We start from the raw sequence: 19,776 nt of genomic DNA, 5'->3' as shown, positions 1-19,776 counted from the left end.
CTTGGGAAAGTAGCACACTGAGGTATAATTTACTAAAGTCATAGAAGAATAGAAGTATACTAACTTATTTCATTTTTAAACTTTTAATGTATCTCATCTATAAATGCCTACTTCATATGGTTTCACTTAGATATGATCATTTAATGATAAAAGTGAATATCTAATTTGCTACCACTTAATTGTAGTAATTTAAGATTTTTATCTAAACTCAAAAGTTGTATTTTATTTAAACTCAGATGTGAGTAACTGCTTAGAATAAGAGTTGGTGCCTAAGCACTAAATAACTGCCCAGTATACAGCTAGTAGTAATTCATAATTAGTGCAGACTATTAAATTTTTTGAAAAGCTATTTGTAAGACCTTCTGGAGATGAAACCTATTTCCTTAGCATGTCCAAAGTTTATCTATTACTAAGGTTTGTTTTCTCCTTTTCTTCTAAATGATAGGTTTGTTTAATCACATTTTGTTCAAAACAATATAAGGAAGTGCACCACAGTATGACTTTGGCCATCCTAGGAGGACGGATTTGCTACTAATCTTAGTGAGTTAGAAATATCTAAAGAAGGTAGCATTCAGCCTCTTTTCAAGTTATATATAAAGCATCACAAGAAAAAAATACAATTAGAAAAGTTTAATATATTTTGATGTTTTCACACTGTACTACTTTAAAGAAAGTTAAATGCCAGACATGCCTCCTACTTCTGTTGCTTAGTTAGCACTCCCCGTAGTCATTTCAAGTGATTAGAGAGAATCTACCAGGTCATCATCAGTCCATTCCTCCTGAGGGGAAAAAATGTAATAAGGATAACATTGAAGCAGGGAGTCAGTTTTTTTTTTTTTTTTTTTAAACCACCCTTTAAGAAAACACTGGTTGACAACAGTCTACTACAGATTTGTTTTTCTGAGATGTCTCCTGTGGCTGCAGCCAACCTAGGATTCTCCTGCCTCCCAAGTACTAGGACTACAGGTGTGGGCTGAGTCCAGCACTTGATTGTGATGACAGGGACTCAATTGTATGCAAGAGTATATAAAGGCTATTTTTTTTGCCTCTGCTTATTTATCTTAGACTTGTTAGAGACAATTTTAAAAACTGGGGCAAGGTAAGGGAAGAATCCTTGCAGAATAAGACATTCCCTTCTAATATAAGAAGGATTCTTCAAGTTTTAGAATTGGCTCATACAGTAGTGTTAAAAGACAAAGCAAAAAACCCAAATCTCATAAATGTTGACAAGGTACTCTGCTACCTAGTCAGCATCATGTAACAAGCAACTGCCCCACATGCTCCTGTCCTCTGCCATGCTTACCCCCTGCAGTGGATTCTAACCACTCTGAACTGTTACCCAAAATAAACCCTCCAATTAAAGATTTTTTTTTAAATTCAGACTGTATAAAGAGGTGAGTAAAAAATTATTTCAATCTTCAGAGGTACATGTAGTCCTAGCCCTTTGAGGGCTGAAGTAAGACAATTGGGAGTTCAAAGCCAATCTGGGCTATGTAGCAGGACACTGTTTAGAATATTGATGTCCCCGCCTGTCTATAATGCTTACAATGCTCCAGAACATCTTAACTTAGGTCATGTCAGAAAATGTAAAATGACTTATATAAAATTTACCTCTTCTTGCTTGGGTTTCTTTGATACATAGTCATCATCTTCATAGCCTTTCCTCTTCTTCCTATAATGAAGCAATTAGCAATTTGCAAACTGATAATAGTAACAAAACTATAAAAACAGAATTAGCAAGGCCATGTGAGCCAGAACCCAATGTGGTAGCTCACAGCTATAATACTAGTACTCAAACTGTGGCAACACTACTGCCTTAAGTTCAGGCTAGCCTGGGTTTACACAGTGAGACCCTATCTTTAAAAACAAAATAAACAAGGGATCATCTGTGACTATGAAAACAATACTTAATCCAATGTAGCAAGAACCTGCACAGATTATGTAAAGAGGCTGAACATAGCTATAAAACACAGTATTAGTGACTAATGAGGCTTTTGGATAATCCTGGGCTACTCAGTGATACCTTGCTTCAAGTAAACATAGCAAAGAGACTCTAGAAGAAAAGTGTTGGAAGACTTTGTCTTAGTTATCATAAAGGAATACTAAAGTGGAGCTCAATTGTGGTACACACCTGCAATGTCAATACTTGGATGGGTAAAGCAGGAGGATTGAGAGTTGGAGACTCTCAGTAGGTCTTATAACAAGACCCTGCCAAGGAACAATAAAAGCACACACTATAAAAGCTACGGTTATTAATAATGTGGTGTCTATACATCAGTGATTAAAGCAGATAAGCAAAAGTGGCTTCACACATCTGGTGACAGCCTCACTGGGTTTAGACAACAATCCAGACAGACAACCTCATTTTGTTCCCCTGACCCAAATGGGTGTCCTCTGCCCTACACACAGGTACCCACTTCTGAACTGAAACACAATAAATGGCTACACATTTAAATTTGTGTGATAAAAATGTCACCTAAGAAAACCATGAAATACTCAAAAGCAAACTAGACAAAACTACTAATATGGGGGGGGGCTTACCCCAATAAGCATTTTTTTATTTAAAAAAATAAGTTATCAAAGTAGAATAAGAAATTTTTTGTATCAAAATAAGTAGGACCACACATTTTTAAAAAGATGATGATATAGGAAGCTTTGTAAGAATAAAATACCTGAACCAATGCAAAAAAAGAAATTCAAATGGCTATCAAACCTGGAAACATAATATTCAAACTAATAGGGGAAATATAAATGATCAAGACAATATTCTTTTTTCACTCAGACGGCAAGAGTAAAAGATTGGTAATAAGTGCATGCTTCAGACACACTGTCAAAGTATTTCATGCATTTATGTACTGAAAGGGTTGACAGAGGGTAGACCTATCTGTTAAGTTACTTCTGAGGCCAGGATTGAGATAAGCAGTTTGATCAAAGGGAACTTTGGTTTTTACTCAATGAGTGACTTACCAAATACAGTTACTGTATTATGAAAAATAAAGGCAAAAGTTTTAAATGACCAAGGAAAACAAATGCTCTGTGCTGAAGTAGTGCTATTTAGTGTTGTTCATAAACCGTTTCTAGCCTGCAGTGAGATGGCAGACACTGTACTTAGAAACTATACAGAAATTTGACAGACTATTTTGACCATAGAATCTAATAAAATTTTAACATTTTATTGTCTTATTTTCCTTTGTAGAAACTTTGGCTATATTTTATAAAAATCTGTCTGTGATATTTGTTAAAGTCATTCCTATACTAAGAAATATTCAAGACACTTTCATGGAAATGTAGAATTTCCTTGGCAGAGTGCAAAGCAAATGGCAACTTGGAATAAAATGTAAACTCTGTCAATTAGTAATTTTAGAATATGACCCATTCCATTATTAGCTACAACAGAATTAACAAATGAATGGTCCAACTAGGAGGACAAATTAGTAAGTACTTCAGGTCTTACAGGCTATACATGTTGGAGTACCCTGTTGAACTTAGGCTGCAGTCCACCATGTCCAGAGAGCTCTTTGGGTTCAGTGCAAATGGAAGACTCCCTCCCTTTCCAGCAGGTCTCCCTCCCTGGATAGTGTCTAGGCTTGGAGGCCTGAACTTACCTAAAAGCTGTCCCTAAACCAGGATGTCTGACCTATCTCAAGGACGACCTTTGACACAGAATCCTGCAGACACTCTGCCTACTGCCTGGAGCTGCTGCCAAATATAAATTAGGTGATGCACAGCTGCTGTTCCATCCTGTATATCTCTTACTCTGGAATAAAGGTGAACTGTAACACTGAAACTGTCCCTGAGGATATTTCTATCAATGTTCACAGCCATTCAAACCCTCCTCCCTCGTGGACTGGTGGCCAAGGATCCCTGAGGAGGAGGAAGACCCACAAATACAGTTTCTGCCAAAGCCACTTACCTTTTCTGCCAAAGAATGAAAAGTTAATAATGGGCATTCTATTTTCTAATAACTCTGCATCTAGAAAAAATAGGTGTGGGCTAGATTGTTGGGTACTGGGTCTCATTTGCACATTTCAAATCTATGTAAGAACACAGGTAAGTGCTACAGAACTTTTATTCACCAGTAGGTCAACTTTTCTCTACAGCTAACAATTGGTTATTACATATGAAATATTACAATTTCAAGATTTACATGCTTTGAAGCCACAACTTTAAAACAACAGTCCTATAATTTGCACTCTGTATAGCTGTTGAATAATACTCTACTACAACTACAGTTAAGAAATTAAAGTCATGGCTGCCTTGCACTGAAAGTCTTGGCATGCTCTTCAGCTTTTCATATTATTTGTCAGTCATTCACTAATCATAGATATCAAAATGCCATACATACATACATATACACACACACACACACCACAGCTAATTCCCATTACATGTTAATAGATAACAGAACTTTAGAATCTCGCATTGGTCCTATGATACGCTTACAAAGAATTAAGTTTTGGTGGAGCATAACATTTTATGATGAATTCCACATTAGCCTATAAATAAGAAACATTAAGTATGAACTTAAACTTACACAAAGCAACCTAAGAACACATTTTATTGATTCTCTAATACAATGTTTCCTCAAATTGAAATAAAGCCAAGTTTCCTTACTAGTTTATAAAAATTAAGTTTAAAGCAGTATACTAGTTGCTCAAACCAAGAATCGGGTTGGTAAAGAAAAGAAAGTTTAAGGAAGATTGATTCCCAGTAATTCCATGAAGTGGAAAAGCAAGCCAAGTTACACAGTAATGATCAGAATCAGAACTGTAGCATGAAAGCCACAAATTTCTTCCTTCACTTTTAGAAATGTACACATAGGCCAGGTGGGGGATGTGAGACAGGTAGAGCACTTGCCTATGGACAAGGCCCTGGGTTTAACTCCCAACACAAGCAAAACCAGTATGCTAGAAGAATAAACAAAAATTTGGGTCCTAATTAAAGAAGAGTTGAACTCAATGACTGTGAACATAACTTCTGTGTCACGCCTACTTACGTAGCCACATTAAGCGCAAGGTCAGCAGAATGACATCGCTCCAACTTCTGTTTCAGAACAGCAACTTCTTCAGACCTCGGTGGCTCATACTTTTTTACGAGGTTTCTCATGCCTACATGGAGAAGCAGAAGTATTTAATAATGTCTGCTTTCAGCTGAGTGTGGCGTTGGTGCACACTTTAATCTCTGCACTCCAGAGTCAGAGGTAGGCAGATCTCTTGAGTTTGGGGCCATCCTGGTGTACAGAGCAGGTTCCTGGACAGTTAGGGCTATACCTGTCTCAAAAACCCAAAATAAATAAAGTCTGTTTTCATATAAAGAAAGCAAAATAATCTAACTTACTTTAGGACATTGGTGATGCTACACATACTTACCAGAGTTTATATTCTATATTAAAATCAAGAGGCACTAGCCTTTTAAGTTCAAGTAATAGGTATCTATTTATCTCATTATATATGGCATAAATATAAGAATACTGTATAATATAGGTAGTATTTTTTTAAGTACCTCCATGTTTACATTTCACTCAATTTAAGGATTGTGCAGTAACCTCTGTGATTTACTAAATATTCCTTATTCTCTACCACCAACCATATTTATTAACAGATAGTGGCCCAAGAATATACCTCTTGTTTACAAAAAGCAAAAACAACCTACATATAAAAAAGGGGATGCTTCTGAAACAAAACAAAAAACATAACTGCTATAAAAAGATATCCTCTAAGATTTAAAAAAAATCTATAGATCAGTAATTGTAAGGTAATAAACTATGCTCTAACTTATGATTTATTAGGAACATGATGAATTAAGTCCAAGTCCAGAGATTTACTGTGTGGTTATGTGTTTCAGACTGGTAGCTAAACTGAAAATTGGTTATATTAAAGCTGAGTATTTTCTGAAGCACTATCTTTGTGTCATATTTATTAAAATTGGAGAAAATAATGATAATGAGAAATCAGTAATTAAATGTTAAGCTTCAAATAAGCAGCATAAATTATCCTTATGACCCTTCACTGACTTGTTAGGAACTACTACTATCTATTACCAAATCACAATTAGCTCTGGAAGTGAACCCTCTAGTGGTAAATATGAAGACATACAGTTTATGCCAAGCAAAAAGAAAAACACCTGCTCCATTATGCTCAGAGGAAATCCAAAAATCACTTCAAGCAAATAATCACATCATGGCATGAGAATTGCCTATCTTGAATCCCAGTTTTTAAAATAAATGAACATTAATTTTGTACACACATTTACTGTCACCTAAATAAAGGTCTGCAATCCTGTATTTTATTGGTTACTCACCTTACCTTTTACATAATTGCCAAGACAATTGAAGAATTGAGTGTGGTGGCATACTCTACAATCTCAGCACTCACGAAACTGAGGCAAGAGATTCCAAGTTAAACTCAGTCTGGGCTACAGTCTCAAAAACCCATATACATGTGTCTCTCTGTGTGTATTATGTGCCCATCAGCTAAGCAGAAATTCTAAAGACAATTTCCCAACACCAACACTAATAAGTTTCCCAAGGCTACTATTAAAATCATCACTAACTTGGTGTTTTAAAGCAACCAAATGTATTTTCTTCACACATTAGAGGCCCAGGATCATAAATCTGTTTCCTTGGGCCAAAATCAGAGTATAGGCAGAGGCAAATTCTGTCCAAAAGCTCTAATGAAAATCCATTTTGTCTATTCGTTTTGGTGACTGCCAACATTCTCTTTCCTTCCTTCCTTCCTTCCTTCCTTCCTTCCTTCCTTCCTTCCTTCCTTCCTTTGGTTAGATCATTCCAATTTTTATGGTCAAAACTGCACATCTATTTTGCTGTTATGACATTGTTTTTATGTCTCAAATTTCTCTCTGCCTTTTGAGTTCATGAGGAACCTGGTGACTACATGTACTTGTCATTGCAATAACTCATGTCACTATCACCATCTTCTGATGAAATATATAACTCCAACTCTTGTGAGTTAAGGTAACAGATACAGGTTCTACATATGGACCTCCTTTTAGGGGCCAATTTTTAGCAGCATTCTTCATGTTTTTTTCTTGCAGTAGTATTTTTTTTGAAATGTGCTAGACAAGAGCTCTACCACCAAGTCCCAATCCAAGCCCAGCTGACAACCTACATTTTTATCAAACTCCAACCAAGCTGTAACAATCAATATGTCTTCTGAAATTGACACTTCATCCCAGTTAACCCCACTTGAGAATTACTGGCTTTGTGTTAGTAACAAAATGACCATGAAATGACATATATTAACTAGTTAAAATTATTTACAAAACAGAGGTTCCAAATGTTAAACCTTACCCTGAAGTTAGTTCTCTTGGGGCTACATGTCTATCTCATTATCTGTGGATTCTTCTAAAAGAACCTTGTTTTGAATCAGCTTTGTCTAAATCTGATATCCATAATCTCTACAAAAACAATTTTCATATACTGTTTGTTTATTCTTACCAATGTATCTTCAATGCATCACAACACAGTAATTCAATAAACACTGCACATTAAATACCAAAACATTTATTCAGAAAAAAACTTGGTTAATAGCACTTACTTTTCATTATATCCAGTAACTGTGACAGGCAAGTTCTATTTTCTCTCAGCATTAGACTGTCTGATAAATAGCTATTGGAGAAAAAAAAAAAAAAAAAAAAAAGGCATTTTAACTCACTGAAAACACACAGCACATTGAAAAGACAAGGCATAAATTATTTGCTTCCATGTTTATTTCATCAAGTACAGTTTTTACTTACTTAAATATGATACAATATTAGAAGCTCCACAATACTAAAATCTACAGCAACTAGTCTCAAAGATTTAGTACCTTTTGCTAGCTTAAGAGATGTGTACTGTTCCAAGTTTATTCAAATTTTATTATATATAACCTTTCAGAGATAAAATAACAGTACTAACAACCAATATTTATCATTTTATATTAAATATTTGATATAGACATTCCATAAACCTAACTTTATGTGATTCGTGGAGTCTGAGCTGTAGATGGGTTAAGCTCAAAGGTAGAAGATAAGGAATCAGCACCAGTCAGTTTTCATTCCAAGGCAACATTATAGCTGTACTTGAGCATTTACCAACAAGGTATCATCTCATGCTTTGCAAATGTGTAAAAATGCTCTATGAATGTCTTATAAACCCTAATTAAACTTTGTTTACATTTTGGTTCCTCTGAGATTTTATGTACCAAGACATGGTACATTGGTGCTACAACCCCAAATGAAGATTCTTAGACCCTAGGTCTTTCAAACATAAATATAAAAAGTAACTTTTCTCTCAGGTAAATTAGTTCTAAATAAAAAGTTTTAAGAACTGTTGTTGCTGTATTTAAGACTACTTGTAGTAAGTTACATACAAAACATTGATGACTCTGTTTCATATTAACTAGTCTAGTTTCCTTCCCATCATGTTACACTTTTGCCACTTTCCTTGGGGAGGAGAGGGTTATTCTTTCATTTTTTTAAAAAAAAATTTTTTGAAGCAGGGTCTCATGTAGGACCAATTAGAATTCAGCATAACTGTTGAGGATGACTTTTAACTCCTGATATTCCTGTTTTCATCTTCTATGTGCTTGAATTATAGATATGCTATCTCCTCTATGTGTTTGAATTATAGATATGCTATCTCTTATAGAGGCTCCACACCTAAACCCCAGACAAGTCAGTTATTCACATGGATGTCTTTTCTTCTTAGCACATGTTTCATTCTTCCTTTCCGTAAGTGTAATATAGCAGAAGCTCACTAAATAAATGGATATAAATCACAATAGGCTTAAATCTACATGGAGTTGTTTGAACAACAACAAAAAAAGGTATACTGGGGCTGGAGGGATGTCTCAATGCTTAATAGTCCATCCTGTTCTCATAAAAGACCTAAGTTTGGTTTCTAGAAACTGTATCTGGTAGCTCATGGCTACCTAACTCTAACTCCAGGGATCTGACACCCTTTTGCTGTTCTGCACAGGTATTTCTATACATGGCATACATTTACATGTACACACAGATTAAAAATAAATATTTTAAAAAAAGGTATACATATCATAAATAAAAAAGCCTAAGGACCCTTACCCTGGATGGAAATGTATTTCAAAATTTATAAGTGTTCACAGTATATAAAGCTAGACTGCTGCTTTATGTAAAATATGGCATCTAAGGGTCAGGAATATGGGTACTTATGTAGTAATAAGAAAGATTCCAAATGAGGGAGTACAAAAACCAAATCATTTGTGCTTATCTTTGTTACAGTCTTATCACTGTTTTTTAAACTGTAAGTATACAAAATAGTTTCAGTTTAGAAAATTTTACCTTCTTCAGCTATTTATAAAAATAAAAGAATCCAGTCATAAGAGAAATTATAAACAATAAAAAGTAGTATAATTTAGAAATTAACTGAAGTACATTAATATTTCTAATCTGCTGTTCTTCTAGCTCCCTAGTAACGTATCTATAGTACTGTTATAAGTATAAGAATTAATATGTGCATAAGATAATGTTTTTAAAAAAGTGAATTTAATCCATATAAAGTACTTATTGTAATGTCTGGATATTATTATTTATGGCACAACTTCAATTTTCATGTGGTTATACCCTAAAGCATTAGTTCTACAAATGATTACTGCATGTGTTACACATACTCTACAACATATGAGTGACACAATAGAGCAGGTCTGCTACATTTACAAGTTCATCCACTTGTAAATGTTATATGGCTATAGTTAGTAGTCTTCCAAAACTACCCGTTTTACTTCTACCTTACTTGGAAAAGTATTCTCTTAGTTCAACAATAATTGATTAAATACTTTCTTTAAAGACAATTTCATTTCTTCTTCAGTCATGAAGCTTACCAGATATAAGGCATTATATATACAAAGACAATGATCTAATGGACCTTAGTTAAAAGCTTGAACTCAACTATGAGGTAAAACTGGAACTTGAACTAAAGTAAATAAATTGATACCTTTCCATAGTAATTCCAGCCCTAGAGGCACTCGATAGAATGGCAGTCAGGGCAATTTGTGAAGGTGTGTATAAAAGATAAGCATCTGTCAATGCAATTCTACTAAGAAAATCATCAGCTGTTTTCCTCAAAGTCTCTGGATTCTCCAACATGGGGTACCGCGTCTAGAAATAAAGATATTACCATTTTTGAGAGTTTATTGAAGATCAATAACCAGTAAAAAACATATAGTAAGCAGAAGGGAGTTAATAAAGTATGATTTAAAAATAGTAACTCCTTTCCAGTGTCCAAAAACTAATCTTTCAATGTTACATTACTTGGTATATATTAATAGAACATAGCTAAAATGTATTCATCAAATGTTTGAATAATTCTTTCTGTTTTTCTGATACGGCTTTAAAACCAGAACCACAATTAGAAATATATGCTTATAAGAACAAAACAGAAACACATGCTTTAAGATGGTAATACTTAACATTACTCTCAATTTGGTCCTTTTCAAAGTTAGAAAGGTAGGCTCTTAGAATTTCTACTGGATTCAAGGCAGACACAAGATATATTAGACATACAGTTTCAGATAAAGATTAATCCAGACAATTGTAAGGTCAAATAAGCAATTATACAACATCAATGTCACAGGGAAATTGTTCTAATGAATATTGTGGGAGAAAATAAATGGAAATAAATGTTGGATCAATCAGCATTCCCAAATATCTACAAATTTTTTTTTTCCTTTTCTTTTCTTTTTTTTTGGTTTTTTGAGACTAGGTTTCTCTGTATTGCTTTGGAGCCTGTCCTGGAACCAGCTCTATAGACCAGGCTGGCCTGGAACTCAGAGATCCACCTACCTCTGCCTCCTGAGTGCTGGGACTAAAGGAATGCGCCACCAATGCCTGGCTTTATAGAAATATTTTTAAAACTATACCCATTAGATCTGGAAAACCTTAGACTGCCTATCAGCTACTAAGTCTCAATCCCTCAAAAAGACTTCAGATACTCAGTCCAGTCCTGAAGCAGTTAGACAACCAGCACATATCCTGAAACAAAGTATCAGGTACCAATGTCCAACCACACATAGGCCTAGTTATCATCCCCAATGTCTGACCCTGAAATAATAAATGCAGTCACTCTTGATGTCCCCTTTCTCAGGATTTTAATTTGTTCATGCTGTTCTTATAAATATCAGACCATTTGGTTATGAACACTTCTACCCGATCCCACTTACCAGTCTTCAATCATTTCTTTCCTGCACTTTTTAAATTTTTATTTATGTATGTGTGTCTGTGTTTGTGTGAGTGTATATAACATGTGCACAGTGCCCACAGAAACAGAAAAAGGTGTCACATCTCCTGCAACTGGAGTTACAGGCAGTTTTGAACCACCAGATGTGCATGCTGCGAACAGACCTCAGTTCCTCTGGACGGGCAGCAAGCATTCTTAACTGATGAGCAATCTCTCCAGCCCCAATTTCAATGACATCCAAATCCATTTCTATGCTTTTGATTTCTGGGTACTGCCAGAAAAAATCTACAAAAGGTCTTGGGATACAAATATAAATTCAAATTCATTTATCTGGGTATGTCTGTCTCTCAGCTCAGTCTGAAAATTGTTTGCCCATTTGTCAGTGATGATAGTCAATATTTTCTACCTTTATGTCTTTTCTAATTCTCAAAAACCAACATTCTGTGGAAAATTATCTCTACACTAAAGAAAAAAAAAGCACTATTTCCACCAAATCCCCAGATACAACAGCATCTTCATCCATCCCTTCTCATGTCAATGCAAGGGTTTGACCTCTCTCTAAGGCCAATTGTACCATTTCAAACCCCATGCTAACCTGTATGTGGTTCACTGAGAATCTAGAGCTATGCTGTATGGTCTCTGTTTACCCTTTAATCTTTTTCTTATTACTAGCTCCTTGGATCAGTATATAAACATGTGTCAATCTCTTCTAAATACCTCTACATTCAGCATTTCCTCCATGTTACCTCTTTCCGCATCAAAGATAAACTATTTAATCTAAGTTATGTATACAAGTTCTGTTCTACAAAACAATTTTTCTATCAATAATGAATAACAGACTTACGTTCTACAAGGTTCTAATGCAGCTGAACATTTCCTATCATTTAGTGATTTTACAACCATTACAAGTATGTTTGTTTTTAGTGATATTTGTGCAAACAAGCCTGGGGTTCAGCATAAGACACAATTATACACATTGCAGAATTTTGAAAATGACACTTCACTATGTATTTTAAATTATTATTTTAGTGCATATTCCTTCCACTCAGTAACAAAAAGTTTAATTATAAAACACCCCAATCAGGTCATAATTAAGTAACAAACCAATGTTATGAGAAGCTGGCCAGGCACAATTCTGAGTTCTGAAACTCTCCTTCCTTTTTGTTTTAAAAATATTTTCTTTTATTTACTTTATGCATATGAAGTATATTGTTATTTTGCCCGTATGTATGAATGTATGTCTGTGTACAACATGCATGTCTGGTGCTCAAGAGGGACAGAAGACAGAAGGAGGCACTGGATTCCTTGGAACTGAAGTTACAATCAATTATGAGCTGCCATGTGGATGCTGGGAATCGAACCCTGTTAAGTCTGGAAGAGCTTAACTGGTGAGCCATCTATACAGCCAGTTATTTTTCAATTTATTCCCCCCAAACAACCAATCTGCTTGTTTCTTTTTTCTACACTTCAAAGACAAATTTCAACAAAATCATAAATGATCTTTCTGGCACTAAACTCAGCAAACATTATTACCCTACCTTTCTGTTGTCTGAACTAAGCAGAATGAGAAAGTTGCTATGCCTTCTTAAAAAAGCATACTCTATTTCCCTTTGTTTTCCCAATAAATCCTAAAACTCTGAATAAATTTTAGTTCCCTTACAAGTTTCTTCATTGCTCAACTACCATTAACTATTTCTCAAGACTAGTCCTCACTGTATCTATCCCTTTGCCCATTCTGATCCACTCTCCTCATAATGCAAAACACATACAGATGTCCAATCTCATCTGATGTTGCAATGACTGTTTTGGTTTGTCCAATCTCATCTGATGTTGCAATGACTGTTTTTGTTGTCAACTTGACTACATCTGGAATTAACTGAAACCCAAAACTGGACACAACTGCGAGGGGTTTTTGCTTAATTAAATCCCCTTCTAATCCAGATCATTTAATGTGGAAAGATCTGCCTCTAATGTATTCCTATAAGAACATGGAAAAAGGAAGCTCCTCTTTTGGCCTGCTTGCCCTGGCCTTGTTGAGAAGGCTGTTCCTTCACTGGCATTAGAACCTACTTCACTGGCATTAGAACCTACTTTACTGGCATTCTAGTGTATACTGAGGATTAGCTGAGACACCCAGCTTCATAGATGGAATGTTTACTAAATTGCTGAACCTTACATTCATAGACAGTCATTGTTGGATTAGCTAGAACACAGCCTGTAGGTCATTCTAATAAGCCCCCTCTATTTCCAACACAGATTCTATTACTGTTGAGAACCCTAATATAGATCACAGTAACCTGTGAGGCTGAGAACATGCCATTTTCTTCACAACGCAAGCCTAACCATACCAATTCTCTAAATAAGACTTTCACTCTCTTCTTTACCCTTTGTTCAAAATCTTCAACACTACTTATATAGTGTAGACTTTTGCTTTTCATTAAAAACGTAACACTCTCCCCCTCTGTCCCCAGGCTCTTCATTTCTTAAGAGTTATAGATCTGAGCTCTGACCTAGGAAGGTCTCTGGAAGGGATATTCTTTCTGTACCTAATTCCTTTTCTTGATTTGAATAAATACTTATCTAAAATATTAAACTGTAGGGTCATGTCCTGTCTTGTTTCCAGGCTGCACCCTCAAACACATTTAGCATAAACAGAATATCCATAGCTGCTTAACTGAGAATAACCAGTTATTGACTTCTCCTCAACTTATATTATTCAACAACTTGACTATGTCAATATTTACATAAGTATCAACACGTGGCACATGTAAATACATAAATATAAGTACTATGCATAAAGTATGCATGTTTTGTGATACAGTATCACTACATTGCAGGCTAGTCTCAAACTTCCAGCTTCACATGATCCTCCAGTCTAAACTTCCTGAGGACTAAAGCTACAGGTGTCAGCTATTTACTTATAATTTTGGTGTTTTGGTTATAATTTGTGACCTGAGTTCATAAAACATTAAAAATAGGAGTTACTTACCTTTTTAGTTTAATATTAAGAACTTTTTTAAGTTCTAGGTCCAGATCTATAACAATATACATCAAATAGAAGTTACCATAATTCTTTAAGAGCATTACTATAAACTCATAATCTACTACAATAGATTACTAAACCAGAAACCTGGAAATTCTTATCTAACCATCCAAGATAACCAAATCTTCAGGTTGCACCTACGTTGTACCACTTAGGATATTACTGGTTATAAAGTTTTCAATTCCTTTTAGCAAATAACAACAAAGGAGTATATCTATTAGCTAATTTCCTATCAGTACAGTTTACCTTTATATCAATGAGGAAGCCTTCAAAAGGTCGATAAGGATTGTGGACAATAAGGTGAAAATTAAGCTGCTGTATAAGGAGTAGTTCATATTCCAAAATCTGCTCTAATGCTTTCTCCTGTCCAAGGGGACTCTCTCGAAGATTTCCAACAAACTGAGGACTAGACACATTGAATTCATCTACTTTGCAGGCCAGAAATGCACAAGTGAGCCTACATGAAGAAATAAAGGAGAGCAAAAATAACTAAATATTCCTTAAAATACTTTGTAAATTGCTTAGTATTTACATGTGACTATGCTAGCTAGACACTGTGTGCATTAAGAAATAAAAGTTGAAATGAGTTCCTCTTCCAATTTTATCCATTAGGAGACTTAGGAGAAACTATAAGTCAGGTAGAGCCATCATCTAATCCTGCTACAGCATTTAGCCACCATTAATGAACTGGTAGCATCATGTAGTCCAGCCAGAAACTTGGAAGAGAATTAACTAAGGAATAAAAGTAGTGTGTATCAAGAAAGAGTTAATGGAAGAGTAAATGGAAGAGTTAATAAAAACAGAATAATACATATGTATGTACATGTGACCAAAGGTAATTAACACTGAAGAAGGTCATCAGTAGAAGTCTCAAGTTACTTGAGTACAGAGTAACCAGCTTATGGACAAGTATGAACTTCACCTGAGAACTAAGTTCAGAGAGGGGAACTAGTAGCAAGCTACTGCTCACAGCTTTTAGAAGCTGAAGTCAAAATAAAGGCCCAAGCTTGACTGCTGAGAATGGAATGGGAAAAACAACAAAAACAGAAACATGAATGACAGCAAACTCTGATGAGTCCTATATTAATTCTGTCCTCATCTTTAGTGATAAGCAAAGAGAAGAAAAATACACCCATGTTTAACCAAAAACAATATAAAGCTATAGGATGGGAGTGGAGAGAAATTTCCATTAATGATTAATGATTCTTAGCCTGAGAACTGGAAGAATAAAGACATCACTGAGAGTGACATTAGCAAATAGCTAGGATTAAGAAAAACTTTGTGAATGGATAGACAAGTTGCAGTTCAGATAGCATTAGAAGACAATGGCAAGTAAGGAGTCCTTATCCTCAAGTAGGAAAAGAAAAAAAAAAAAAAAAAAAAAAAAAAACAGAATTCAAGTCTAAATTGTATTTAAGAAGTCAATTATCTCATATACATCCTACAGACAAATGTCCACAAATTACAAACATCTTCAATGAAAACATAAAGACAAACTTTTATACTCACATTATTATCCGGGGGTGATATTCCATTACTGAATTATTAAGATAAAAACGCTTGAAATACATACAAGCTGTACCCTAAGATTAAAAGAAAAAAAAAAAAAAATACATCCATAAAAGCAGGATCTGCTTACATGTTAAATTTTGAAAACAATAACTTATCCATGCACAGGTTTCCCTGAAAAGGTTCTCCACACTGATACTTTTGAATTTTGCTTTAATCAAAATAAACTGTGGTAAAGTATTAAAGTATAACAAAATAATCAAAATGTTAGAATTCAGAGCAACAGAAAATTTTAAAGACTAAAACTACCAGTGATCACAGGTTACCCAATCTTGGAAAAAAAAATGCTAAAAGAATAAAATGATTGGAGCAAAAAGCCTTTTCTCTGTCAATTTCAGATCTGTGACAAACCATGACTGCTACCAAACTGCACCACATCATACTACCTGAGTACAGCCCACTCAGTAAGCCCCACTGTGCCAAGTTCAAAAGGACCAACCTATTCCAATCTTTGTTAACACATTAGTAAAACATCACTATCGCCATAGAAAAAGAATAGTGTCACAATTTATCTGATATTAAGGGTCACAGGCTATACTCAACTAAGAACTACCTGTAGCTAATTCTATCACTTCACAAAACAGTAACCATTCATTTGATAATAGGAAAAATCCTTCATTTAAATGATTAAAAATTTGCTACCAATTTATGTTAAAAAGCAAAAAAAAAATATTCATTGAATTAATAAATTTTGTAAATTTCATTTGAGAATTGCTTGACCCAAAGAGATAATTTAATTGTACCACATTCTACAGTCTCTGTAATGAAAAGGACAAAACACAAATTTCATCATAGAAACTATCTACTGTATCTGATACTGTTTATGACTGTTTCATCTCTCATATATGTCTGCAACTTAAAAATGAACCATAAATCCATGTGTATTTAATACTTTCAATGTTCTTGAACTTTTTTTCTACTATAAAAAAGAAGGATCCTAGATAGTACCTCTCTGCTTTAAAACTTTAAAAACAGCCTTTCATACTTGACCTTTACAACTAACCAGCCTGAGAGTAAGTACTAAGAAAGGTAACAGTGCTTTAGACAGCCTCAAAACCAGCCTTTTTCTGTGTTAGTTTAGCTTTCTAATACCATTGCTCACCCCAGTAAAACACACAAAAAACACTAAGAATCATATAAAGTAACCCTGAGACATTTAAGCTCAGTTGGTTGTGTGCTGGCCAGGCATGCATGCACCCAGGGGGGTTTGATCCCCAGTACTAACTATAACCAGATTTGCAGTGCCTATAATCCCAGCATTTGAAGTTGAAGCACTAGAATCCTAAATTCACAAAACACAGCCACAGCAACTTAGGATTTAAGGTCTTTATTTTAAAATCTCACACACACAAAAAAAATTAGTTTTTCTTACTCATTATACTGGTACATGTATGAATTATCCATATTAAAAAAAAAAAAAAAACTACAGCTGATTGGTACACACTTCCACTTAGGTCCTTATAGTGGCTAACTTAAAATTCATGCCCTGACACAGAGAACTAAGCTTCTAGGTAGAAGCCACATTTCCATAGCTTGCTTTTGCCTGTTAAGGTTAAAAGATAAAGTGTAATGTCTCTCACACCCAGAGTTCAAACAGTAGGTATGCCTTCCCCACAGTACCCTCTTATCCAACCGAAGCAATGGGTTACTAAGTGAGGCAAAGCTAGAGACACAGAGGGCAGAGGTCTGAGAGTGTAGTCATGACTACAGAGAGCTACTTTCTCATGAAATGGCCTGTACTGGACCACACTATGAGAAGAAATTAACTACTAGATTTGTTGTTGTTGGTTTGCCATTATATAGTTTGAGGCCTATTTAGTTCTATACTTAAGACTATGCTAACCTAAAGGACAACTCTAACATAAATAAAGCATTGCTGTTTTAAAAACAAGGTCACAAAAATAAACACACAACTAAGCTGAGTCTTGTAGAGTGAAGAGAGCTCAGTCTCCCAAGCCTGCTAAAAGGCACTATACTTCACTCCCAGTACTTACCACAACAGACCGTGGCATTGCTGGCTTAAACACTGAACAGAATTCCAGTAATCTTTTCTCATAGTATTTGCAAAGTGTAATTTCTTCATAAGGCTCAAGAAACACTGGATCATTTGGAAGAACCTTTGAAGAGAGTGAACATTTCAATGTAAGTTCAATGAGTTAACTGTAAAACTGTCTTCTCTGTCCTGCTTAAATTTGATTTATGGCTTCAGGAAAGGGAAAATACCTCACATAATTTTCTCTTTATGTAAGTATTACACAAAATATGTTAAAAAATAATAAAACTGAATCCAAAGCATCATCTCTCAATTTCCCAAAATATCAGCTGGACAGATTTAAACAATCAAGACAGAGCATGTGTCAATATGCTCCCAGGTTTAATACCATTATGTGTACATAAATAGTATTTTCACTGGTGGGAAATCTCCCAAATTCCCCTTCTCAGTGAATCACTGTGTCATTCAAATTAAAGGACACAGCAACAAATGACTACATTTGCTACATCCTTGTATTTGGAGTGTAAATATCACTTACTTGAAATATGTAGGAGCTAGTATATAGCGACCACAGGTCACAACAACAGAAATGGGCGGTAGAACTGTAAGACCTGGATAGAGGGCCACAGACCATTCCCTGCTCATCTGGCTTGTGTCAACTATTTCCTATCCCTGTGCAACTCTCTGCATGAAGGCTGTTTACAGTAAACAGATCCAACAACAAGCCATCATTTCCCTGTTTCAAGTCTTGGAAAAGCTCCCTTCAGTTTCCGTTTACAAGCTCCTTGCCTACGTGCTCCAACTACTGCTGCACAGGTAGAGCTTCGCCCACAAACGCCCACGAGCGCTCTACGCACCCGCCTGTGACTCTGACGTCCCACCTGGCACCAGCGGCTGTCTGCCGGGACCGTCTTTTGCCCCTCTTGTCAACTACTGAGAAAGGTTAGTCCTGACATCCTGCAGGTCGAGGGAGCAGCTCGAGCCCCGCACTAACTCCGCATCCCACCAAGGCTTTTGGCCATTTCCTAGGACGTCGTTACTCGTCCCTGTCACGGGCAGCCTGGGTTGACCCCAGTCAGGCAGAGAGGGTGCCCGCCGGCCCGCAGGGAAGCGAGGATTCGGGAGAGCCCTCAAGTTCCCGGGGCCACTCAGGGTGGGCGCGGAGGCTGGCCCGCGCGCGGGGCCCTCACCTTCCCGTTAGCCACCGCTTTGCACTTGAATTTGCGGTTGGCGTCGGCCCGCAGGCGCGCCAGCTGCTCCTCGCTGGCAAAGGTCCAGTGCCGCTTCTGGCTGCTGCTGTGGTACATGCTGCAGCCCTGGCGGGTCGCAAGACCGCCACAGCGACAGCGACGTGCCAGGAGACCGCGGCCACGCGCGATCGCGACCGCGAGAAGCCCGCAGCCCAGACCCGAGGCGCGCACGTGACGTCACGTCACGTGCTGGCGCCTGCTGCCCCGCTTCCGGAGCCCGGGGGAGGTGTTCCGCGGCGCGGGAGGGCGGAGCCTCGGGACTCCGGGCCTTTGGGGCGGGGCGGGAGCCTGAGGGGCGTGCCCAGGCTGAATTAGAAAGTGGGCGTGGCCGCGGGGACTCGCGCCTCACAAAGTGAAGACGGTTCCAGAGCGCTGGCAGGAGGCGTCCTCAGAGAATAAGCGGGCACACACAAGGCCTAAGCCTTCCAGTCCTAAAGCCTTTGCCACGGAAGGGGTTGGGGCCCGGGAGATGGTTGGAAAATGGAGCGCTAGATGCATATTCGTGCTAAGGCTAACACGACCTTTCTCTGGCGCGGTTTCCAGTTCTCCTTTCCTGCATTCTGATTTCTGAAGCCAAAGTGGATGATTCCTATACACTTCTTGGTATTCCCATCCCCGTCATTGCTTTAAGTGAATCATAACAATAAACTATCATAATGCCTAAGAGATTTATCTTTTGGTTTTGTTATTTGGGCTTTTAGAACTGCAT

At 36.6% G+C, this 19,776-nt stretch overlaps 1 protein-coding gene across 1 annotated transcript; it reads right to left on the bottom strand.

Moving 5' to 3' along the window:
• Window positions 1-615: 615 nt before the first annotated feature.
• Window positions 616-19,183, bottom strand: Ccnh (cyclin H). The gene is made up of 9 exons (XM_051182940.1): window positions 19,008-19,183; window positions 17,819-17,941; window positions 15,765-15,838; window positions 14,502-14,712; window positions 9,971-10,134; window positions 7,557-7,627; window positions 4,997-5,108; window positions 1,612-1,672; window positions 616-779 (listed from the first exon to the last, which is right to left on the bottom strand). Exons 1-9 carry the CDS (start codon window positions 19,122-19,124, stop codon window positions 741-743), a joined length of 972 nt encoding a protein of 323 aa, XP_051038897.1. The 5' UTR covers window positions 19,125-19,183; the 3' UTR covers window positions 616-740.
• Window positions 19,184-19,776: the final 593 nt, after the last annotated feature.

This window comes from Phodopus roborovskii, unplaced genomic scaffold, assembly GCF_943737965.1.
Source record: "Phodopus roborovskii unplaced genomic scaffold, PHOROB, whole genome shotgun sequence".
Classification (NCBI taxonomy): domain Eukaryota; kingdom Metazoa; phylum Chordata; class Mammalia; order Rodentia; family Cricetidae; genus Phodopus; species Phodopus roborovskii.
The sequence above is the reverse complement of the archived record's forward strand: the minus strand, read 5'-3'. Positions and strand labels throughout refer to the sequence as shown.